The sequence below is a fragment of the Ammospiza nelsoni genome, chromosome 11, assembly GCF_027579445.1.
Source record: "Ammospiza nelsoni isolate bAmmNel1 chromosome 11, bAmmNel1.pri, whole genome shotgun sequence".
NCBI classification, from domain to species: domain Eukaryota; kingdom Metazoa; phylum Chordata; class Aves; order Passeriformes; family Passerellidae; genus Ammospiza; species Ammospiza nelsoni.
In genome coordinates this window covers 15,295,382-15,319,956 of record NC_080643.1, presented here as the reverse complement: position 1 = coordinate 15,319,956, position 24,575 = coordinate 15,295,382, and the positions used below count along the sequence as shown (strand labels likewise).

Genomic DNA, 24,575 nt, shown 5'->3' with positions numbered 1-24,575 from the left:
TGGCCTGCATCCTTCTCTGCAGATTCTTTGCCCCTTTCACATCTTACAAGAATTGCTTTGGGAGGGTAAGAACAGAAGGTGTGTTCTTTAAATGCACTTCTCTTTGAGGAGTCTCAGCATTGCTGTTGCAATGGAATGGATAAACCTGAGTTCTGCTAAAACAGATTTAATGGGAGCAGCAGGGAGTTGTCAGGGCTACTGGTCTGTGAGTAGAGATTTCAGTGCAGGTAGGAGAGAAATTATAGCAAGTTTTAATAATGAATTAACTCTGGTGATAGTTCCTATTTGCATTTATATACATATATAATCTTCATGCCCAATGCTTCCAGCAGAATATTGCTGTTTAGATAAGACAACTTAAAGGAAATGTTCTACCTTGGTGGTAGATGGTGGTTCTACCTGCATAAAAGGTGATTCAGTAGTTTGTTTGTATTTGATAAATCCTTACAGTATCAAGCAAATAAGCTGCTTCTCACAGACCAGCTGTTTCATTTGTGTGTGTGTAAAAATAATGCCTTAAAAACTGCAAGTCAGCCAAAGGTTTCTGTTCTCCACATTGGATGGGATAATTCCTTCAGCAGCTGTGACTAATGAAGTTGGTAGTATTTTTATTACTTTGTTATAGAGGCATCAAACTTTATTTTGCCTATCCATAGTCTGCTTACTGGACCTTGCAGGTCTTGGAAGGATCTGGAGTGTGCTAACAATGCTGAGTCAAGGCTTCTGTGACAGGTAGTTTTCTTCCCTACAGAAACAACCAAACTGATTTTTTTGCTTCTTGTCACAGAATAGCAATTACAATGGCTTGAAAATTTGGAATTTCAGCATAAATTGGACATTGTAAGAAGTCTTCCACTTTGTCTTTTTTTTTGTGGGACGTCAGGTATTAGGAAGGCTTGTGAAATGCTTATTTTGTTTATACAACTGAAAGTTGGAAAATATGTGAAATGTTATCCAGGCTTCCAGCTGGTAGGGACTAAAGAAGAGAAGACAGAATTATAAGGAAAGCCTTAAACCCTATTTTGACTTTAAATGGCTTGGAGAACTAGGAGCTTGCATGAAGTATGGGGCTCTGGAGACCCTTTCTTGGAGAAGTAGGACCTCTGCCAAGGGCTCCAGCAGAGAGAATGGCAGCAGGATGGAGCAAGAGGGAAGGGCATAGATACATAGTGTGTGCAATAATATTTTACTTCCCAAGAAAATATTTTTCATGTCCTGTCTGACAAAAGAGTTGATGTGGTTGTTGAATGAGAAAACATGAGTCGTGTTCCATGTGACTGCGTTTGTGCCCACCCTGCTCCTGCAATGTGTCACTGGAGTTAAAATCCCTCAGGTGATTTTAACTCCAGTGGAGGGAGTTAAAATGGGAGGGAGGGAGAGGAGATGGGCAAAGCCTTGGTGGCTTTGAACACCCCTGTGCTGGTGTCTCCCACATCCTGCAGCTCTGGGGTTTGGTGAGCTGCCCATCCAAGTGCAGCAGCAGTGATCCTGCAGACACCTGATCTGGAAATCTTAAACTGTTCCTGTTCTTTCACAGGTATTTAAGATCTCCTGCACCAGATGCTCTTCTGAATGTTTGTTTGCTTTTGCCTCTCCCAGCCCTGATTTCAAGGGTGAGGTTTTTGTTCAAAGGAGGCAGAAATCTGCCATTGTGCCTGATGGAGGTGGTTGCTGATGTGCTGTGGCAGGTAATCAGCTGTGTCCTTCCACAGAGCTGGCAGCAGTGCTTAGCCAGAGTCTCTGGCTTTTTCCCCAAAAGGATGGGGCTGTTTTAAGGAAATGTACTGACCCTAAGGTGGGAGTTCGGGTATTTCTGTGACTGCAAGTGTACTGCTACGAAATGGTGAATGAAACTCACACTAAATAGCTTGAAAATTAATTTTCTCCAGCACTGTTGATTTTGGTTCTGGTTGAGAAATTTGCACAATATATCTTGTTTTGTGCTGAAGACACTTAACTGAGAGTGATATGAAACTCGCCAGTATAGCTGGAATGCATTTCCAAAATGTTTATGAATCAAGTGCTACACGTTTTAAGTTTAACCTAAAATTAAATTGGCTCCTACCCGAATAGTTTATTGCATTAGATTCTTTTTGTGCTGTAAAATTTAATTTTTTTTAAATACAACACTCAGTTGTCATCCAAGAAGGTCCTTTCCATTTTTGACTTTGTGCCAGCGAGGAGTGGCAGAGTCTCAGTCAGGCTGGCTGGAGTCTGTGCCCTCTGAGCAGGTGCAGATGTGCTCTCCAAAGGGCTGATGTTTTGGGCCTGGCTTATCTCCTAGGGCAGAGGATTCCATGCAGCTGCATTTCTGCCTTAGCTCTGCTCATGCATTGATAAGCTGTGTGGCCTGTGAGTACCCAGTCACACACAAATCTCAATTCCAACATGCTCCCCTTTCCCCTGGAGCCGCTTTCTCATCTTTGTGTAGTAAAAGGGCCGGCTGAGACCTAAATTCATTATTGACTGTAGTGGTGTTAGAGTAGAAAAAAGCTTTAAAAAAGCTGGTTGGAGTGGTGGACTTTTTGGAGGCTGTGGGAATGGCTGGTTTCTGCAGCAATAATAGAAGCAGAGCAATTGAAGTGTGGGTTTTGCACGGCAGCATCAGGAATTAGGATTGAGGGGAATCTGTGCTCTGTGGTTGGAGCCCCGTCCTGTGCAGTGCCAGGATCGGGCCCACCGTGAGTCCTAGAGAAAAATGAGTTACAAATGTCTTTAGAAGAAGTGCACTTGTCGTTTCCCCTCCAAGGAAACTCATGATTGCTGTTTCTAGAGGTGAAAAAGCCTGGGTGAATGGGCACAGGGACCCAGAAGACATTGAGCCCTCTCCTGCCGCCCCCCAGAGTACCAAAGGCAGGGACCCGCGCTGCCCTCGGAGCAGAGCAGGTTCTGGGTGCAGCAGGAGCCCTGCCCTGCCCTCAGCTCTTTCCCAGAGTACCAAAGGCAGGGACCCGCGCTGCCCTCGGAGCAGAGCAGGCTCTGGGTGCTGCCCTCGGAGCAGAGCAGGCTCTGGGTGCTGCAGGAGCCCTGCCCTGCCCTGTCCCGCACAGCTTTCCCGCTGCCCGGCCGGGAGCAGCTCCATGCTGCACACGGTTTGAAATAGCTTTTACCGGGTGCCTCGGCATGAAGGAATTCACTGAACCCGATCCTTGCTGGAGCTCCGTCCTAAGGGGTGGCTCCTGTCCTCATTGTCTGGTGTGCCTTTGTTTTAAAATTATATGAAGCCTCAGACACCAGCTGATTTACTTTAATTCAACAGCCAACTTATGTTTGATTTCTTTTCATATTCAAGTGAGCCATCTGGCTTTAATGAACTGTAACTGTTTTTAATGCTGCCTCCAGTTGCTAACATCTGAATATTTCATGTGCTGAAAGGAGATTTGAAATGCAGAAGTGAGGCTGAAGAGTCCAAAGTATTTCCAAAGCAGCTCTGTTCCAGCAGCACTTGTGCTCCACTTCCCTCGAGGTTTATCAAAAGATAATCTTTGGGGTGCCAGACTGTAAGCAACAGCCATGGTGGGTGCTAATTGCAAGTGCTCTCAATTTTGTGTACATAAAACACCACAACTGCTTATGAAATCCTGAGTAACAACCCAACTTGACTCGGGCAGAATATCAATCAGCTTCGACAGGAGCTGCCAGTGTTTGGCATCCTCTAAATCAACAGCCTCTTTGGTGCTTGGGGTTTGGTTTTGTGGGTTTGTTTTGGGGTTTGGTAGGGAGGCTGGTGTCCTAAATATTCTCATGTTTAAAAAAAAAGTGTAGTTGCGTCACATAGTTTAGTTGTCAAAGCTAATTGAGAACTGTATCCCATAAACTGAAAATAGCTTAATTGCAATTAATTCTGAGTATATTTTGCCAGGGCTACACTATTCTAAAGCAGTGGCATATCCTCAGACTTGTGAATATGTGCTTTGCTCACAGCATTGCCTTTGTTTTGGCTTAGCACTGTGACAGCTGATAGACTTGGGACAGGCCATTACCAAGACATGTTTTGATTAATGATTAAAAAGTGTTCTGTTGGTTCGTTTTTCTCTGTGTGCTGAGCATCGTGCCAGTGACATCAACTTCCAGCATCCCTTTATAAAAGATGGAATAGATGGAAGCTCAGTCTGTGCAGGGAGAGGATAGGCTGGGGACACGTGCTTGAGTTACCTTGCCCTGCTCTGCTTTGTCCTCTGGGTAGAACAGCTGCGGGGAGCCAGTGCAGAGTGAGAGTGGAGCCTGTGCTAAATTCCTCAGTGCCTTTCTCACAGAGGCAGAGCTGGGTGGGAGTTAATGTGTGACCTTGTAGTTGCATGCTGAGCACAGACTTTCTGAGCTGGAGTGGAGCAGGTTAGAGGCATTGAGCAGAAATTGGCAGCTGGGTTCCATTCCAGATGCATTCACAGAATCACAGAAATTCTAGGTTGGAAGAGACCTTTAAGATCATCGAGTCCAACCCATGTTCTAACACCTCAACTAGATCATGGCACCGAGTGCCACATCCAGTCTTTTTTTAAACTCTTCGAGGGATGGTGACTCTACCACCTCCCTGGGTAGATGATTCCAGTATTTGACCACTCTTTCTGTAAAATACTTCCTCCTTAATTCTAGCCTGTATCTCCCTTGGCACAGCTTGAGACTGTGTCCTCTTGCTCTGTCTGTTGTTGCCCGGAGAAAGAGACCGACCCCCAGCTCACCACAGCCACCCTTCAGGAAGTTGAAGAGAGTGATTCCTGTGAAGCTGTAATGAATAAAAGTTATTAGGATCTTCTGCACAGTAGATTTTTGTGGCATTAAGCTGCCATTCAATAGGAGCTCTTAATGATAACTCTTGCTACTCTCAAATTTTTTTTTCACCTCTAATGAAAATTTTTGAAGTTGCCTGTAGTTTTGATTGTACTTGAACTTCCTACATGACTGAGCACTGCTGCTGGATATTTTATTCCATTCAAGTTTGCTGATTTATTTGTGTGTGAAGGAAGCTACCAGTGTTGTGTACCTCTAAGGCTTATCAGGTAGCCTGCATAGACACTATAGCTGTACAAAACTCAAAATCAGAGACTTTTCAAATGTGTAGGATTTCCTTTTTATAAAGCATTGTTATTCAAAATGTGTTCATTTCAGAAGCACACCCTATGTTTTTAGAACCTGATTTTTAGTCTTCTCTATTATTTCAGGTATATCACTTAAATAAAACCAGTGCTTCACAGACATTCAACAAGAATGCAAAGAGTTTTTAAGATTACCTTTTTCTTACAAGAATTTTCAAGCCCATATTCTTGGTTTTATGACCACTCATCTCTTTGATTCATATAAAGATGTCAGTCAAATTGTGTTATTTCTAAAGAAACTTGTTACCTAGACTCTTATTTACCGTGCAACTTTGCTTTTGTGGAGAATTTTGTAAAGAAACAAAACTTGTGGTTCACTCCTAATGAATTGGTGGGCTTGCTTTAGTCCTGTTTTTACTTACTTTTGAGCATTCATAATGAAACAATTATTTAATTGCTAACAGGAATAGGTTTGTAAATTGGATATTAGGAAGAAATGTTTCCTGTGAGGGTGGTGAGGTCCAAGGCCAGGTGGGATGGGACCTGGGCAGCATGGGGAATGGAAGGTGTCCCTGCCCATGGCAGGGGGTTGGAAGGAGATGATCTTCAAGTTCTCTTCCAACCCAAACCACTCTAGGATTCTATCTTAAAAGTAGCTAAAGGTCCCGTGAAGGTTTCCTTACCCAGCTGTTCCTTTCAGGTGTTTTCCAGGCTCCCTTCCTGAATGTCCCGGCTGCTGTGGAAGGCAGGAGGTGACTCATGACCACCAAACAGTGACAGCCTCGGACCCCCCTGCTTCTGGCTGCTGGGAACAGCCTCTGGGCTCCTGTGGAGATGAATGGAGAACAGCAGTATGATGCAGGTAACAGTCCTGGCCAGCTTCTCTGAAAACATGAGCAATGTGGGAGAAAGATGAGCACAGTGAGTGTCCCTCGGTGCCTGGTGCTGTTCACAGGGAGAGGCTCCAGGTTCACAGACTCTGGGTTGTGCTCTGGGGCTGTCATGGCTGTGTTTGTTACTGCTCTGGATCAGAGCAGGGTGTACCACTGGCTAAAAGGGAAACAAAATCTGGCCCATCTTGGTGATTGTGTTTTCAAGAAGCTGCGACTTTCCTTTCTGTGGTACCACTGTGAGATGGGCTTGTGAAAAGCTTGGTGGTGTTAACATTTATTATTTTAAAGCATTTCTCTTTCAGAGTGGTTAATACCTAGTTCTATCCTAGTGTTCATCATCTTCTTAATATTTTGGCAAGCTTTTGGTGCTGGTTGGAAAAGTCACATAACTGAAGCTGTTTGCTACAATTGTAATCTGGTTTTCTGTAGTCCTGTTTTTCTGAAGTGCCTTGGTGTGTCCCCTTTGATAGGCTTGTGATATCAATACCAAAACTCCTGCAGAGTGATGTGTTATGAGAAATCAGCTCAGGTTTTGGATCACCTTGGAACACCAGGCCACAAGAGTGTTAGTCTGGGATGGCTGGGAATACCAGCAGCTTTCTGAAACAGTTCTGAAATGTGGGGTTGGGACCATCCATTTGCTGTGTCTTGCCTGCCATGGCTTGTCCCTTTTCTTTGAGGAGGTCCCTACCTATCACAGTTTTTATATAAAGCAAATTTTAATTTGTGATTATCAGTGTAAACAATTGGATCAAGATTTTATCCGAGTATTATTTTCCTTTGGTACTTGTCCAACAAGCTCCTCTTCTCATAGGATAATTCACTATTGGTAATTTTACTGCCTTTACTTTATGGAAATCTAATTGTCAGTGTTGCTGAAGAAATGTTAAACATAATTTTAATCTATTGTGCTTTTTAGGAGAATGGTATCATCTGCTTTATGATGCTGGAATGTGCATTTTGATTATTAATTAAGCAAGTCAGTCGAGTTGTTGTCAATGTTAAATCCTCAAATAGTCCAGAAAAGGCATCATGGGTGTGGATGTAGAATTTCTCCTGGCACATGCACATACTTGCCTGGTGGAGTATGTGGAGGAAGGGAGAGGAAGAGTGAGGAGTTGTTTGCATGGTCAGCAGTGGTGTGTCCACAAGCTGTGATAGCACATCCCTCAGTCTTAAAACCTTTATTGACATTTTTCCATCTTCCTCAAAAAGTAGCAGGTCAGAGAGTCCTCTCTCACTGTGTGCTTTTGAGTAGCTGAGGTTTGATACTGGCTTGAAATTACTCAGCAGCTATTTCCCTGAGCATCTTTTTGTGCCAGGTTTGAGACAGGAGGCTGTAGCAAACAGGAGGCTGAAGAGCAAACAATAAATGATGAGAGCTCTACTTGCGTTCAGAGATAGTTCCCAGCAAATACCTGTGTAAGCATAAGCACATTGGTTTTGTTGTGCCCTCTGATATTGTTTTCTGAAGTGCTTTTGAGTTACACTAGTCCAAACCACTGCTGGAACATTGCTTTCATATTCTTTGACTGGTGTAATTTTCTTCCACTTGATAATTTGCTGCATCTTCTGGAGGTTCTCCTCTGCTTTTCTGGTTTTACATCCAGGCTCTCTGGCTCCAAGAACCCAGGCAGAGCTCAGGGTTGCTGGTTGTGATGCTCCCTTGTACTATGAGAGGAAAAGACAACTTTTATTCATGTCACAGTCTTTTTCAACTCCTGAAATTCCAACCTGTCTTTATTTATTCATGGCCTCGCAGCTGGTGAAGATGAAAAAGATTAACTGTTATTAAAATCAGATTGAACTATATCTACATTTCAGGATGAGAAACCTTTGGGTTAGCCTTACTGAAGTCTGCAAGACCTTCAATTGTGATGTACTTAAATGTCCAATGTGACAGTCTTCAACTAAATGACATTAAAAATGCATGGAAGTTATTTGCAGTGAGAATTTAGCTCAGATCCAAAGATGAGAACAGCCTAGTGTAGACTCTTTCCATTTCAGATATTTTTAAGGGCTAACTTCCTTAATATTTCACTACATTCTCCAGTCCAAATGGTATAATTCCATATTCTTTCTCTACCTGTATGTATCAGAGAGCAGCAGGGTGTAATTTGTGATAAAATTCAGGAAGAGTGAGTGTTCCCACTAAGGCCCGTAGAAATAGGGACAAATGGGAAGTGATGCACCTGCTTAGGAAAAACTGGTATTCATATGAAGAATTTTCTCACCTCCAAAGTGGATGAATATTCTCTGTAGGACACTTCTCTAATTTTATTTAAGAAAATGTTAGCTTGATTTGAAAGTTCTTCTGACACAAACTGGTTGCATTGCAATGCCAGAGAAATGGGAATTGTGTCAGGTTCCCTCCCCTGCCTGTGCCAAAGTTGTGCTTTGCCTCTGGGCTAATGTGCTGCTCAGTCATCTTGTCTAATACAGAGAAATAAGTCTCCACATAGCAGAGAGCTGAATTTATTTAGGGCTTGTAGCAATTAAGGATACGGGGAGAAAGAGAGAGCATAAATATGTACACCCTTGCAGAATTAGATGAATAAATTGTGCTTTGGAATCAAATGCATTAAATATGGTTTTGCTTGTTGTCATCTGTCACACTGATTTGCAAGTTTTCTCACAGTAGCAAGAACCTCTGCTGAAAATGTCTGAGGTCTTATGGAACATTCTGAACTCAGACTGATCAGGGTGTTTAATGCATAGTTCTGGCCCCTCAGGAGTGTGGCTTCATTAAACTGGTCCTGAGTGTCCAGGGGTCTGCCAACCTGTGAGGATGGAGCTGTGCAGTGGGGTCTTGCAAAAACTACCAGCAAAACACTTCAAAGGCTTGATTTAAGCAGGGCCTGTTCTGCTGCCCCTGTCCTGCCAATAAAATCAGAAAAGTGATTGGATTCTAGCTCTGAAAGCCTTAGCAGAGAGATGGTCCTTTGCTGCACCTTTGGAGTGCTTCTGCATTCAGATGTTTAACAAGAGAGACTTATTTGGGGGGGGGGTTTTCCTTTTTTTATGTAGTCCTACCACATGCCACAATTAAAAAGCTGATTTACTGCTCTCATTGTGAATCCTCATACAACATTTTCACTTGGAGCTTTACTCTGTGAGCTTTTCCTGCTCCACATTGCTCCAGAAGGAGCTGTGCTCAATAAACTGGGGTGCTGGGGCAGGTGTGTGAGAAGCAGCAAACAGGATGGTTCAAACCCTGGCTAAGCACAAACCTCAGCTGGGGCAGCCTCCAAAAGGGAGGAAAATTCCCCAACTCTGTGCCCAGTGGTGGAAGTGAGAGGCTGATCACCTCAGCTGTAAAACCTTGGTGAAGTGTGAACACAAGCTGAGTTCAGCTTTATGAATAAATGAACAGAAAAAGTTGTGGGTGCTTTTTGGAGAAGTTTCTAAAAATCCCTCTGACTGAAGGAAACTCCCTAAAAGAAAATGGTAAGAGTATTAAATTTGCCATTAGTGTTGGATAGGGATTTGTCTTTTGTTGGGGTTTTTTTTTGGGGGGTGGGGGGCTTTGGTTTTTGAGTTGGTTGGGTTTGGTTTGTTGGAGGGTTTTATTTTTCCTGTGAAAAGCTGGTTTCTAAGTGAGCTTTTGGCTGTGCTGATGAGCTGTGGGTGCTGTGCAGGATGGAGCAAGCTGAGCCCTTCTCACCACAGGCCAGCACTGCACAGAGGGAGCCACTCTGGGAGGGGGACAGGCTGCAGGGCCCAGGATGAGCAGGTGGGTGACAGAGGAGCCGCCCTGGCACGGAGAGAGCTCCACTGGAAGGAAGGACATGATTCCGACTCCCTCTCAGCCAGTAAACAGGACAAATAGGTTGTTGGTGATTATTAGGATGAGTATGGCCATTAGGAAGAATAGCAGGTAGGTGGAAAATTTCGTAATGTAGGGGTCTGAGGCCATATATCATGTTTCAAATTGTAGGATAGGTCATGATACAAACAGTGCAATGGGGAAGAACAGTGCAAAGGTAAGGGAGTAGAAGTCTATTTTTATGCTGATGGGGATTTTGAAGTTTATGATGAATTTTCATTCTCAGAAGGAGGTGAAGCTTCCTGTTCTGGAGTGGATGTAGATTGTTATTGGGATTAGGCTGATTAAGGAGGTTTTGACTGTGTTTGTAATTGTGTTGGGGTTGTTCTTGAGGTTGTTGGATAAAAGTGGAAATAGGATGGTGGGGAGAGGGTTGATAGGGTTAAGAGTATGAATGTGTTTAGGACTAGTGAGAGGTCCATTACTTTCACTTGGATTTGCACCAAGATGAGCGGCTCCTAAAACCATTGGATTACTATTATCCTTTGAAAGTAAGGAGGCTGAGGTTTTACACTCAGATACAAGAGTTAGCAGTTGTCGCTGGTTTTACCTCTCCCGTTGGGTGTGTGGGACAGGCTGCAGGGCCCAGGATAAGCAGGGACAGAGGAGCTACGGTGGCACGGAGTGAGCCCCTGTGGGTGAGTGGGACAGGCTGAAGGGCCCAGGATGAGCACGGACAGAGGAGCTGCCGTGGCACGGAGAGCCCCTGTGGGTGTGGGACAGCCTGCAGGGCCCAGGAGGAGCTGCCGTGGCACGGAGAGCCCCTGTGGGTGTGGGACAGCCTGCAGGGCCCAGGAGGAGCTGCCGTGGCACGGAGAGCCCCTGTGGGTGTGGGACAGCCTGCAGGGCCCAGGAGGAGCTGCCGAGGCACAGAGAGCCCCTGTGGGTGTGGGACAGCCTGCAGGGCCCAGGAGGAGCTGCCGTGGCTGCCCAGCCGGGATCTGCTTTAGCCGCAGCTCAAGGCGGGGCTCGCTGAGCAGCTGCAGGCGAGCCGGCTTTCCTGGGAGCTCCTTGTAGCAATTAAGTGGCAACAGAAGTTACTAATTGACCCTTTCAGTGTGTGAAGTGACCTGTGGCTCATTTAAGGAGCTTAAGTGGCCCTGGGCGGTTATCTGATGATAACGGGGCTGGGGCCTCGCCGTGCGGGGCCGGAGCAGCCGCGGCTCCTGCGGCGCTCCCGGGGCGCTGCTGCTCCGAGCGCCCGCCCGGTGCCTCTGCCTGCTCTGCTCTGCTCCCCTTTCCTTCGAGCAGTGTCACCCCATGTAGGACTGGCTTTTGGGGCTCGAGGGGAGTGGGGTTCTTGCTGCAGGGGGGTTTTTGATGCAAAGGATGAAATGGTTTTCTTTGGGTGGGAGCAAAATGAGAATTCGCTCCTGCGCCTGACTGACCAGAGCTGCCTTTTGACAACTCTTGTTGCCTTTTGATTCTGGAGCTGTGATGTTCAGCGTTTTTATGGTTGTATAAAACCAAAATTCTGTTTAAATTAGTTGAGAAATCTTAATCTATTTAAACAACATTTTGTAATGAAATTGTTTTTCTTAGAATGGCTTGCAGCCAAAGCTTTGATCGGCTCCACCCTAATTTGCAAAAAACTGTGGTCTGTGTCTTAACTTTTTATTTCCTAAAAAAATTCCAAAATAAAACTTCTTATTTATTTCTCCAGGTAATTTCTTCAGTAAGTTAAAAATTATCCTTTAAAAGTGGTGGTGATATTCAAGCTCTGAATCTTTTGAGCTATGAAAGGCCAAAATAACCAGCTGTGGTTGGTTAAAAACAGACAAAGTTGGGTTCTGGAGAGATAAGAGCCTCTTTAAGATAGATAATGTCATCAGCAAACAACAGCTAACTGAATGTACATTTTTAAATTTTGGGAAGTGATAACACCCAGAGTCACAATGAAAAGTCAAAGATGAGCTTAACCATCAGTCTGAAGGTTAAAAGAACCTATTAAACTCAAGACCTGTAGGTTTTTAGTCTATTTATTGTATCTCAGACTTTTGGACAAATATTTGCTCCTTTCTATTGGAAAACTGGGAATTGTCCCAGAGCTGACTTAGCTTGTTAGCCTGTCCAGGGGGCTGATAAGGACACGTGGTGGTAATTAATTCATTTTTTTATGTGTAATGTTTCCTACTCAATTGCTGCTGGGAAGATCAGTTACTGCCTGCCCTAGGAAAGGCATGGGGTGTAGGAAATGCCAGTGTCCTGTAACCTTTGCTGAGCTCTCCTTGGGCTTGTGATACACAGAGATTTCTCTGTTTTCAAATATAAACAAGGTATCAGGTTTCCTGGTCCTGAGGGGGGGAAAGCTCTGTTGTTCATTCACAGACAGCTCTGGGGCAGATGGTGGAACCAAGCCTGAAAATGAAAATGAAAGCTCTGCTCTCGTGTGCTGTCACTGCAACCCCATTTTGCTGCTGAACCTGAACCTGGTGTGATGAGGTTAAAAATGCTGCTTGCATAGGCTGGGACCCTCACTGGCCATCCCACTGTGTTCCTGCAGGAAAAATGAACCAAATAGGGGACCTGAAATCCACCCTGGGCTGGCTTGGTGTCTTTTTAGCAAAGTAGGTACATGTGTGTGCTGGAGAAAATAGGAATAGGAGAGCAGCAGGGAAGGGGACCAAGCTGTAACTGAAGGGGAGACCAGGGCTGGAGTACAAGCTTGACAATAATAATAGAAAATTTGACTGATCTGTAGTGTGGCTTGTTACAGGTGCTTGCTTCCCTAACAGCCTGAGTGAGCTTTGAACTGTGGTTTGAGTGGTTTTAGCACATTTATGTTTTAAATGCATCTCATAATGAGGTTTTCTTGGTCTAAAGAAGCTGTTACACCTTACAAACTGGGCTTTCAAAGTGACCAAGTTGAAATGACTTTTTTTCAGTTATGTCTCAAGTTGTTTTCTTTAGAACTACCCTGAATCCCTCTCTTTGCTTTTGGTGTTTTAGAACAGCTAAATGTGTACTATCTGACTTTAAAAAGAGCACAGTCATATTTCAAAGGATTTTTTAGACTTTCTTTTCAAATCTCTTACTAGTGGTACTGCTTTTTCCTGGGTGGTTTTTAATTTAAAACACCAACAGTCCAGTGTGCCTGGAGTTGTGAGTCTCTCATATTTGTTGATATAAATACAGAGCTCTTCTGCCTTCATTTCCCTCTCACAAATCATAAGCAAATTTGTGCTAAATCAAAATCCCCAAGATTTCACTGTTTTCCACAGAAAGTCCAGCTTATAAGTTCTGTTCACAGGCAACAAAGGCCAAGTAATATTGTTCATTCCTTGAAATGTGATCACTGCACACTTGTGTACTCAGTCATTTGGAATCAAAGTGGGTTTTGCTGTGGTTTGTAGTAGCCTAAAGCCACAGAAGTGTTTGGCTTCTCTTCCAGATGCTGGTTCCAGTGTGGAAGAAATGGAATTCAACTGGGATGAGTATCTAGAAGACACAGGAGCAACTGCAGCCCCCCATGGATCTTTTAAACATGTGAGTAAGGGAGCGTGTGTGTGCTTGGCATCTCCTGAATTGTTTCTTTGATACATGAAGTGTTTAGGGTTTCTTTGAATGAGTTACTGCTCTCAAACTTGGAAGACTAACTAGAATAATGTTTTTTATAGAGAAATGTAGAATTTAACCTTTTTATTACTGTTTCTTGTCTTCATCCCCTGTACATAGCACAGGGTGACCCCACCCAGAAATGCTGAAATCTAAGGAGTTAAGGTCTTTTCTGCACCAGAAGATAAGCTTGATTTTTCTCAAGAAGCTCAAAATATCCAGTCTCTTTCTTCTTTTGGTGATTGCTCCTGGACAACTGTTTTGGAGGAGTATCTTTAGAAAGCTGGTGGCAGAATTAGTTCTTGAGCAGCAGAATTCAAATGTGCTCTTAGAGAAAGCTTTAAAGGCAGACCTCAAGGAGGCAAGGAGAAATAACAGCTCTGCCAAACACCTGACTGTAGTAGTTAGAAAACTGATTAGGATAATTGTTGATCACAGGCTTAATGAATAGGATGGTCTTGAATAAGCCCTTGTCTTTGCCCTTGGACATCTTAAATGTCTGCTGGTGAAGTCCTGGAGAGTACTGTCCCATTGGGGGAGACCTGATTGTGAAATCTGCCTTCTTGTACAGGGCTGTCAGTGAAGGTGAGCTGTACAGAGCTGGTGTCCAAACCCGTTGGTTCTCTTCCAACAATTAAAGCACCTTCCAGACTGCCAGACTGGTGGCTGTGTGTGACACATTGCTTGGAAGACACCCTGTGGTGCTCAGGCTTTTGGGTCCAACACCATGACTTTCAGTATGAGGAAACTTAAATCAGCAGGAAAACAGCCTGAGGTCTGTTTGTGAAGGATCACAAAGCATTTTGAGCTCAAGGGTAACCTGGAGAAATTAAGATTATTATATAGTCTGTTAAAATGTGTCAGTTGTGTTAGCAGTAAAGATACACAGAAAATACAGACTTCACAGAGGCTGTTAGAGCACTGGGATGTAATTGTAAGTTTTTTGTTCAAAGTAAAAATTCATTTCTGAAGGGAAAGGGACTGTGCTTGTTTTATTTTTCCTGGGTGTACTGAGACTGTGGCTAGAGCCAGCTTAGAGTGGTGGTGTCCATGCAGTTCACACTGAGGGCACAGCATGGAGCCAGAGCAATGGCATTTTGCAGTAATCCAGGGAATGGTCTGTCTCCTCTGGTGTGGTTTACCTCATTGGATCTCTCTTAAAGAGGCCTGCTATCATAACTTGGACACTGTATAACTAATTGTAATGCCAGCTTTACAGCAGTGGCCAACTGAATTAATATTGTAGCTGGATTTTGTTAATTAGCAGCAGACACACTTTGAAAGACTCACTGCACTTGCACCAGCTCAGGGGCGTCAAGTGTGAGGTCTGGTGGCTGTGGCCATGGTTGATAAAAATACGATTAGGTTTTAAAAAACCTCCACATTTTGTACTGTTATTATTATTAGTGAGGAACACTCACTAATAATAATAATAACACTGAGTGCAGGTGTGCTGGTGAGTTGACATTGTGATGGAGAGTGGTGGGTAGGTCTGGGCAAAGCCCTGGGGGTCAGGGGGCCTGGACCTCTGCAAGGAGATCATCAGTGAGCATGGAAATAGATGCCTGCACATTCAGAATGAAACTCTTGGGTATTTTCTACCAGAGCTCCTTAGAATTTGTCCAGAGACCAGTGTTGATTTTCTCTGTAATAAGCCTGGCATAAAATTCTTTATTGCTGACACTGAATTGACAGGCAGAGGGAGGAGCATATTTATATCATAGTCCTGCTGTTAATAGAAGTGCAGGAGTGCAAGGGCACATGCTGGAGGTTCCTGTTGTCCATTGGAAGGTAATGTGCTGGAAAAGGTGGAGTAGAGAGCCTCACTGCCTCCCAGTGGAGAGTGGCAGCCCTGAGACAGGGTTATTGTGATTCAGGGTGCATCAGGTGAGTGGCTGTCAGTGGCAAGTACTGGTACTGGTGTGCCTGTGCTGCTGATTGTGTTCCCTCCAGCTCAAATCCGTGGTCCTAGTTTCTTGACTTTAGGAATGACATATTTTTGTAATCCAACATCAGGAAAGCTAGCAAGCTTTACTCTCAAAGAAACAGAGTGAAAAATTCTGAGCTGAAAAATAGTATTGGCACAAGAGCAAACGAACATGTATGATAATTAATATGAATGCATTTTTAAATGGAAATGTATGGTTTTAGTTTGATTGTTTTTAAATACTGAAATAGCGAGCTCCCATTGTGAGTTGTGGGTGAAAAATACCTAACTCATGTTGTAGGAGAATACATGGACAGGTTAAGGGAGTGTAATCCATGCTTACACAGCCTGTTAGCAAAGCACTGAACTTGCTTATGGGAGAGGTGACTTTCTGTATTTGTATATTTTTTATTAATTCTGAGAGTTTTGCCTTGCTACGAGTAAGACGCATTGGAGAATTTAAGCTGTTTCTCAAATTAAGTGTGTTCTAATGTTTAATTTTTTAGCATTTTAAAAATTAAACAATATCAAGATCAAAGTGACTGGCATAAAATGTAGCAGAAAAAAGAACTGTAATGAGCTGTAATGAATGCCAGTGGTGTTATCCCCCCAGGTCTAAATACCCTTCCTCTAGAACCAAATGCTCTTTTTAAATTCCTTTCTGCCCTTTATAACACATATGTGACCATGAAAAACAAGTTGGTCTTCAGCATCATCTGAACACATTTGCTTGCTTGTGTTCTTGCACGCTCTTAATCCTTTTTATCTGTTCCTTATCATCATCTCCCCTGAACTGAGCTGCATCCCTGGCTCTGGCTTGTGCTGTGGCACAGCCTGGGGACAGCTCCTGATGGGAAGTGGGGGGGGCAGGGGTTGGAGTCACAGCTCCTGGCCCGCTCAGCTGCCCTGTCGGACTGGCTGCTCCAGAGGAGATGCTCTGGAGGGTGCCCATCCCGCCCTGGCTGGCCCGGGAGGCTCCTTGGAGGAGTTTGTGGTGCTCCCCCGGCCCAGCGGCGCTGCCGGGAGAGGGCGCGGGCAGCGCTCCGTGTGTGCGGAGCTCCGGGAAGGGCCGTGGAGCTCAGCAAAGGCTCCGTGTGTGCGGAGCTCTGGGAAGGGCCGGGGAGCTCCGCAAAGGCTCTGGCTGCGGGCAGCGCTCCGTGTGTGCGGAGCTCCGGGAAGGGCCGTGGAGCTCAGCAAAGGCTCCGTGTGTGCGGAGCTCTGGGAAGGGCCGGGGAGCTCCGCAAAGGCTCCGGCTGCGGGGAGCGCTCCGTGCGCGGAGCTCCAGGAAGGGCCGCGGGGCTCAGCAAAGGCTCCGGCTGCGGGGAGCGCTCCGTTTGTGCGGAGCTCCGGGAAGGGCCGGGGAGCTCCGCAAAGGCTCTGGCTGCGGGGAGCGCTCCTCCTGCTGTTCTTGCTTCTGCTGGAACCTGCTCTGCCTGCCGGGACGCTGTGCTGAAAGATCAGCTAAAGGGAGCAGCACAGATTTCCCAATTCTTCAAATGATGCGTTGAGCTCGAGGCTTTTCTCTCAGGAATCAGAACATGAAGTTTTTTGTCAGCAAGACAACTGTCTTTTTGAAGAGACACCCTCTATAATACCACTTCAAAATGCCTGCAGGTATTGGGTCCTGCTGATTAGGTTTTTAAGAAGAAATTTCTCTAAGTGAAAGGTATTAACCCAAAGGATATGAACGGTTAACACAGGCATATGCTTTTCTTTCTGGTGTAGTTCTCTTAGTTTTATTTTTAGCAAACCAGTATGTGCTGGCTGATGAGACTATAATAGCTATGGCAGTTACTGAAGTGTCAGCACAGAACTGGGAATAAATACCCCAGAAAATATCTGCTCCATCTGCATCATGCTGAAAGCCTTTCTTTTAGTAGTTTCAAAGAGGAAAGAGGGATCTTTTAATAAAAAAAGAAAACATGAGTTACAGCCAGCTGAGAATAGGGAATTGACATGTCAGAGTTTTAGTTAGGACTGAGGTCCTGGAATTAAGTGTAGATCAGACCATTCTTTAGAGAGACCAGAACAGGGTCCATCTGCTCTTTTGGGATTGTTTTGGGGTTTGGGAGAAATGAGGAATGTGAGAAACTTAAGGTGTTGTCTTCTCTTTTAAGTCTTCCATTCCAGTGTCTCAGTTCTGTGCAGTCAGATTGGTCAACTGCACACAGCACACCCACATACAAACAGAGCACTCCCAGTGTCTGGTGCTTTATTGTTGTCAAAGTATGAAGAATACAGACTGATTATGTTCCGTGCAATTTATGTAACAGTGCTGCATATAGAATTGTTTAGGTTCTTGCATAGAGAGGCTAAAAATCCTTATTCTGCAGTTTGTGCAGGTTTGTGACTTCTTAGATGAGCATGGTGGAAGAGACAGATACTGTTACCGAAGGCATGTTTATGTACTTTAAATGGGCTTTTAGTCCAAAGACCTTGAATGACACAATTTAACACAATGAGTCAAAGTTGTGGTGCTGAGTTTGACCTTTAGTTTTGCTCAGATTGCCAGCCCAGCTGTGAGTGGGAAAGTCTTTCAGTGATGGGGGAAGATATTGTCCAGGGCAGAAAATGAATGGTGCAGTGTTTCTTTAAGCTTGAAAAGATACTCTGAAATGCAAAGAAGATTTCATTAATAATGTTTCTGTGTGCCTTGCAGTTTGGGTCCCATAATGTGATAAGGCTGTTTCTCTGAAGAGGCTGGGTGGCATTTGGCTTGAGTTTTTTTGCTAATGAACTTGTCTAAATTGTTCCCTCTGTTATTCAGCAATCTTTCTGAGAGGTGCTCAGATGTGATGATCTTCTTCCTCTTCAGGTGGATACAAGTTTGCAGAATGGTTTTGCCCCTGGCATGAAGCTGGAAGTCGCTGTCAAGTCTGACCAGAACACGTACTGGGTTGCCACCATCATCACCACGTGCGGGCAGCTGCTGCTGCTGCGCTACGACGGCTACGGCGAGGACCGCAAGGCCGACTTCTGGTGCGACATCCTGACTGCTGACCTGCACCCCATCGGCTGGTGTCAGCAGAACAAGAAGATTCTCAAAGTGCCTGAAGGTACCAGCTCTGTGTGCAGACACAGGGAGCACACCAAGAGGTGCTGTTGGCCTGTGTCAGCCGGGCAGGCAGCCTGTGTGGGTGCTGTGGTGTGCAGGGGCTGTTGCTGTGGGGACAAGCTGAGGTTATCTGCTGTGTTTTCCTGAAATCCTGTGACAGAGGCTTGTGGTTATCTTAATCATCACCACCAAAATCTACTGCTTTGACATTTCCTTTAAGTTTTATTTTGTTTTATTTCTTTAAGTTGTTACTGGTGTGTGGCAGATTCTCTTGAATTAGGCAGTGCAAGGTTGTGGTAACATCTTGTGTCTGAATAATCTTTATCTGACAGGAAAAATCACTGTCTTTCTCTTTCACTGTTTGCTTAGGTATCAAGGACAAGATACCTGACCAGGAGGAGTTCCTTCAGCGGGTGCTGAAGGGGGCCTGCAGTGCCCCTGCTAACCTGCTGGAGGGGGTAAGTGCTGCAAGGGGCTGCATGCTGGGTTTTGTCTTGGCTTTGCCCTTCATCATTAAGGGGACCTTATTTGAATTGTCAGTTCAATTCCCTTTTTAAGTTTAGGAAGCATTGTAATATGCTGTTGACCCTAGAGTTCCACTCTCTAGTGTTTCCTATTTACAGTATTTAATTTTTATAGTGTTGTTCTGAAACATATCTGCTGCTGCAGGTTTAAGTTGTTCATTTATCCTGGTAAAAGAAAGACCTTTTTCAGCTCCCTAGGGTTTCAGTCTTCTTCCTGTTTTGTTCCTCCTCCATACAGCTCTAAGAAAATAATGCTTTATTTATCTGGCTTTCATGTTGTCTCCTTTCTCAATTAACTTCTTTCACTCTGAATTGTTTGTTTGGGAATTTTTCACTAACAGTCATATTATTGTTTCACTTAATTACATCTTTGCAAGTGAAGAACCAATTTTTTTATCCCCTGCTCTGCACTTAAAACAATATCGGCACCTTATATCAGTGTCTGGTTGTAAAGCACAGAACATAATGGTTTTTGGAAAATGCCTTTGACACCTTCATTACAGCTAACAGTTCTGTCTGTATGTTTCTGTCTAGTCATCTTTGTATGCTGGATGACTCAGTTGTAGAAAGAGGTTATTCATGTTTCCTTCAAACCTGGAATATATAAATGATAATGTCTCTGCAAATGATAATGAGGACTTCAGTGAAATGTGTGACTGTGTCTACAGGCAGTGCAGAAGCTCTGACACGAACACCAGCAATTCTGAACGTTGTCACTTCTGGCTTGTGTTAGGAAGGGACATGGATTTCTGTGCTTCTGTGCTCATACTTTATTTATGCAGACAGAATGTGTGTAAGGAGGTGGAAGTATGGCATTTGTTTTGTTCTCTTGTACAGAATAATTTGTATTCTTTCTGTAGCTTCACAGAGGGAAAAATCCACTGGATCTCATCGCGCCCAGCTCGCGCCTGGAGCTGCAGAACCCCCGGGACTCCCTGGAAGCCTGGATCGTCACCGTGGTGGAAAACGTCGGTGGGAGGCTCAAGCTGCGCTATGAGGGCCTGGAGGACTTGGACAAATTTGACCAGTGGCTCTTCTATTTGGACCCTTTCCTTCACCAAGTGGGTTGGGCAGCTCAGCATGGATACAGCCTGCAGCCACCTTCAGGTACTTGAAAACACAGATCTTGTATGTTGTGATCAGAGGGTAGAGGCTTCTGCTTCAGTGCTCTGAATTGTCCTTCTGGGTGCACATGGTGCTCACATAATCTGTGTGATCTGATAAGTCCTGCACCTAATAAAAAGTAGGTGAAGGCACAAATACTCCTATGAGACTTTGCACCCACTTCTTCTAAATGCTTTTTGGCCTGTCAAAACTTTCCTCGTGTGTGTGCAAAGGAAAGAAGTGAGGAAGGGATTGCCTTCATGATTTTGCTTACTTTTGGTATGTTTATTTTCCTGGGGTGTTAAAAGTCTTACGGTTTTGGAGTACTGCTCAGCAGGAGCTTTTGCAGTTGAGACCCTCAAGCCTACTGGACTGATTTAGATACCATTTAAAAATATGAAAATCTTTCTTAAAAGAAGGAACAAGTGCATGGAAGCAGAGGCAGAAGTCGACACATCTTTCAGGCATGTCTTTGTCAGGGCAGATCATCAGAGAAGGGAGGCAAAAAGTGGCAGAAACACAAAGGGATGGCTTGTGAGCTTGCCAGTAGCATGTTTCCTGGTGGGGGGAAACCTTGGGATAAAGAATTTGGCAGTTTAGAGGGGCACAAATCAAACTTTATTGCTATGTGTTCTGAGAGAAAAGAAGAAAAATGACTACTCACTCTTTCCTTCTTTTTCCTCAAGCCATTAGGTCCTTGAGGAGTGAAGCAGATTGGCAAGAGATCCTGAAGAAGGTGAAAGAGGAGGAAGAGGAGTCATCTGTTCCTACAGATCTTTTTAAGGTAGTGTAATGCTGTGGATGATACCATGGAAATGCTATATTCCCGAGCAATGATTCAGGGAAGTCAGACACCCATAATTCTTTCCTTGTTTTGTTTTGTTGGTTTTTAAAATTTATTCCCTCTCTCTCTCTAGTTTAAAAATATAATTATAGGAGAAATAATCATACTGGTATCAATTCTTGGTAAGTTAGACAATGCACCCATCACATTTATGTAAGTCATTAGTTGTCCTGGTTCTTAGTCCATTTTTCTCAGCTTTTTTTGGACCCATAAGTAGAAGTAGAGGTGCTGTTGCTCTTGAATTTGTTGGGTGAGGTACAGAGATATGGATAATTCTGGAGCAAGAGCCCTGTTCTGCAGGTTTCTGTTAGGCTGAAAATGGAGGCCTGTATAGTTTCATTTATTGTAACTCATGATGGGTGCTAAAGGTTACAGGGAAAAACCTCCAAACATTTATATCGACCTTTGAGACCCCTCTGTATTATCAAATCTTGCTTCTGTGTGGAGAATGGCAGAGGAAGAAGTCACAGGGACTCAATTCCCTAAAACTCATCAAAAACTGTGTCTCAGGGCATCATTGGGCTTGTCATTCAGAGAAGTTGCTGGTACTGAGACATGTTGATTTCTTGGAATGAACTGATAAAAGCTCCTTAAAAACTCATCCTCTTCAGTTAATATATGTCAGGTATGTCTCTTTTTTGATGGAGGAGGGCAGGTAATCAGAGCCACACATCATTTTCCAGGATAAACCTGTGATTGGAGTGCACTCATTCTCTGAAGGCATGAAGCTGGAAGCTGTGGACCCAATGGCTCCCTTTGTTATCTCTCCTGCTACAGTTCTCAAGGTACCAGAGTTCTTAAACCAGTCCTGCTGAGGTTCACTTCTACTGCTACTTCTGTTCTTAAGTGCTCAGGGAATTCTCATTAACTGGTTATCTTAAAATCTTGAGCTAGTTTCCAAATGAAGTGTTTTGTATGTCTCCCTCAGGGGACAGGCTGCCTGATCAAACAGCTGCTGGTGCTGAAGCCACTGGATTTCAGTGGAGGGGAAAAGTTCCATAAAGATACAAGCTCAAAATATCAAACGATGAAAATTGTCAAACCCATATTTTTAAAATAGGGTGTATACCCTCACAATCTGAGTATCCACCTGGAGATAGTTTTTTGAGGTTTTGATTTTGTGAAGGTTATGTCATTACTGTGACATAACCTTACATTACACATGACATTTAGATGGCCTGATTTCCAAACGAGGGGTTTCAAAGTTGAAATGAAAACTCTCCAACATGATCAGGCATTTCTTTTCTTGCTATTTGCTTGTCCTGTTTCTATTTGCTTCAAGAGTGTAGTGGTTTTATTTGTGATAGTCCATCCTGGGATGCAGTTCAGCCTTGTTTAAATAAGCAGTTTGTTATAGAATAGTAGGAAGACCACAGATGCTAATTTCTGTGCATTTTTCATGAGAAAATTCCCTAAAGCGCTAGGTCACCTTATCTTTTAAGTGCTCAGACATTGTTTTATTATTCATGTTTGTTAAGTTTCTGGATAACGCAGATGAGTCTGCTGGTTTATGAAACCCAAAGATTCTTTTATTTTTTTGTAACCCTCCTGGTATTTCAAGGTAAAGGGTTTCCATCAGGCAATACTGCTGTTTATTAAAGTTATCAGAATCTGCATCTCACAAGAGCCCATGGTTCTCTTTTGGCTGACTGCAGGTGTTCAATGACAAATATTTCATGATAGAAATCGATGACTTGCGGGCGGAGCGCGCGAGCAGCCAGCGCTACGTTTGTCACCTCAACAGCACCGGCATCTTCCCAGTGCAGTGGAGCCTGAAGAACGGGCTGCACCTCAGCCCCCCGCCAGGTATGTCTGTGCAGCCTCCTCCTGCTCACCTCTGCTCCTCACAGCTCCTGGCAAAGCCATGGACAGAGCAGCACAGCAAAGATCCAGTGTTGTGTTTGCATTGCCCCCAGACAAAGGGAGGAATGATGAATCTGACTCCATGTTCTCAGAAGGCTCGTTTATTATTTTATTATACTATATTATATTAAAGAATACTAAACTATACTATACTAAAGAATACAGAAAGGATACTTACAGAATGCTAAAAAGATAATAATGAAAACTTGTAACTCTCTCCAGAGTCCTGACACAGCTTGGCACTGATTGGGCAAAGAATCAAAACAACTCACACCAGAATCCAATGAAACAATCTCCAAACACATTCCAAAGGAGCAAAACACAGGAGAAGCAAATGAGATTGTTTCCCTTTTTCTCTGAGGCTTCTAAGCTTCCCAGGAGAAAAATCCTGGGTGAAGGGGATTTTTCAGAAAATACGAATATGACAATCCAGCTCTGAAAATCAGGAGGTTTGAGTTTGGGGAACTGAGGTTTCCAGGGCATGAGCGTGGATTTGGGAGGATGAGAGAGGCTGAGGATGTCATGCATAACAGCCTGAATGCTGGAATGGATGGAGTGAGTGTTCCAGGCCTGAAAGAAATGTTGATTTCAGACTTAATTTACATGCTATCAGAAGCCTGTAGTCATTTGCATTGGATTTTTGCTTCTGGTCAGAATGGAACATTGTTATCCAACATTTTGTAATATTTTTAGGCTATCTTATCACTCAGAAGTTAATGAACTATTTTTTTGACCAATGGCCTATCAGGCACTGTTGCAGATTGTTGAAACATTGCTTCAGGACATAAGGGAACAGGGTAGTCTTCCTGCACTGCTGAAATATTTATTCATTTTCTCAAACTAGAAATGTCAGTGGTACTGTAAAACCTGGTCCTCTGCTCTCTTACTTGGCACCTCACAATTCAGAGTTTTGTTTTGTTTCAGCTGCTCCTTACATCAGGGGAGCAGAGACTGTAGGATGTTTGTCTCCTGCCTTTGCTTGGATAAAGTGTGAAAAGTGACTCTGCCTGACCAGCATTTCCTAAAATTTTGCATGTGGAAAGTGAAATCTTCACTTTATAGGCATGTGACTGGAGCTGACAAATATTTTAAGTTTCTGTTCTCATTTCTCTGGACATAGTGGTCATTCTGAATTGTGTGAGGTCTCAAGAGCTCTACTGGCACTGGTAAAACTGAGAAAAATGAATAATTAAGTCTTTCCATGGTTCAGCCCTTTCTGAGGAAGAGTCACAGAATAAGTTAGGTTGGACTGGTGAGGTCTCTCCTCAAACCCTGGCTTCAGTTTTGGGCCTCTCACTACAAGACAGACATTGAGGGACTGGAGCATGTCCAGGGAAGGGAATGGATCTGGGAAAGGGGCTGGAGCCCAAGCCCTGTGAGGAGCAGCTGAGGGAGCAGGGGATACCTGGAGAAAAGGAGGCTCTGGGGGAAATTTTGGATCTCTGCAATTTAGATCATCATGTTAATGCTATATTCATACACTGGGTTTCAAATTTTGTTTGATTTCTTAATGTGTTCCTTTAAGGGGAATGGTATAAGTGCAGCACTTGTGTCCTTGCTAATTTACTGCCAGCCTCAAACTGACATGGCAGCACATTTTGGGCCCCATTCCCTTCAGTTATTTGCTTTTTGTTAGATCACAGGGAAGCCAAGTATTTCCCCCAAGAAGAATATAATTTTTCTTGGAAGGATTCTCTGTCTCCTGATGGACTCCTTGTTAAGACACTTACCTTCAGATGTCTGCAGATCTACAGCTGTTATCAGACTTGATGAGGCACTTGGCACATCTTACTGCTCTCTTTAATGACTTAGCATTTAACATGTCTTTGAGAGAGCAGTGTGTTGATATTGTGCGAGTTTTGAGTGCTCTGTTTTAAAAAAATAGCTTCAGAGCTGACACAAGAGCAGTTGCAGAAATCGTTCCTGAATTTCATCTGTACTCTGTGAA

At 44.0% G+C, this 24,575-nt stretch overlaps 1 protein-coding gene across 1 annotated transcript in view; it reads left to right on the top strand.

Annotated features, from left to right (window-relative positions):
* Positions 1-5,823: 5,823 nt before the first annotated feature.
* Positions 5,824-24,575, top strand: part of SFMBT1 (Scm like with four mbt domains 1) — a 37,883-nt gene continuing 19,131 nt past the window's right edge. The window contains exons 1-8 of the mRNA XM_059480313.1: positions 5,824-5,898; positions 13,147-13,241; positions 18,053-18,293; positions 18,662-18,750; positions 19,677-19,923; positions 20,607-20,704; positions 21,448-21,549; positions 22,420-22,570. Of these exons, the coding sequence (XP_059336296.1) occupies positions 5,871-5,898; positions 13,147-13,241; positions 18,053-18,293; positions 18,662-18,750; positions 19,677-19,923; positions 20,607-20,704; positions 21,448-21,549; positions 22,420-22,570 (1,051 nt within the window). The 5' untranslated portion in view covers positions 5,824-5,870. The remainder of the gene's footprint in view (positions 5,899-13,146; positions 13,242-18,052; positions 18,294-18,661; positions 18,751-19,676; positions 19,924-20,606; positions 20,705-21,447; positions 21,550-22,419; positions 22,571-24,575) is intronic.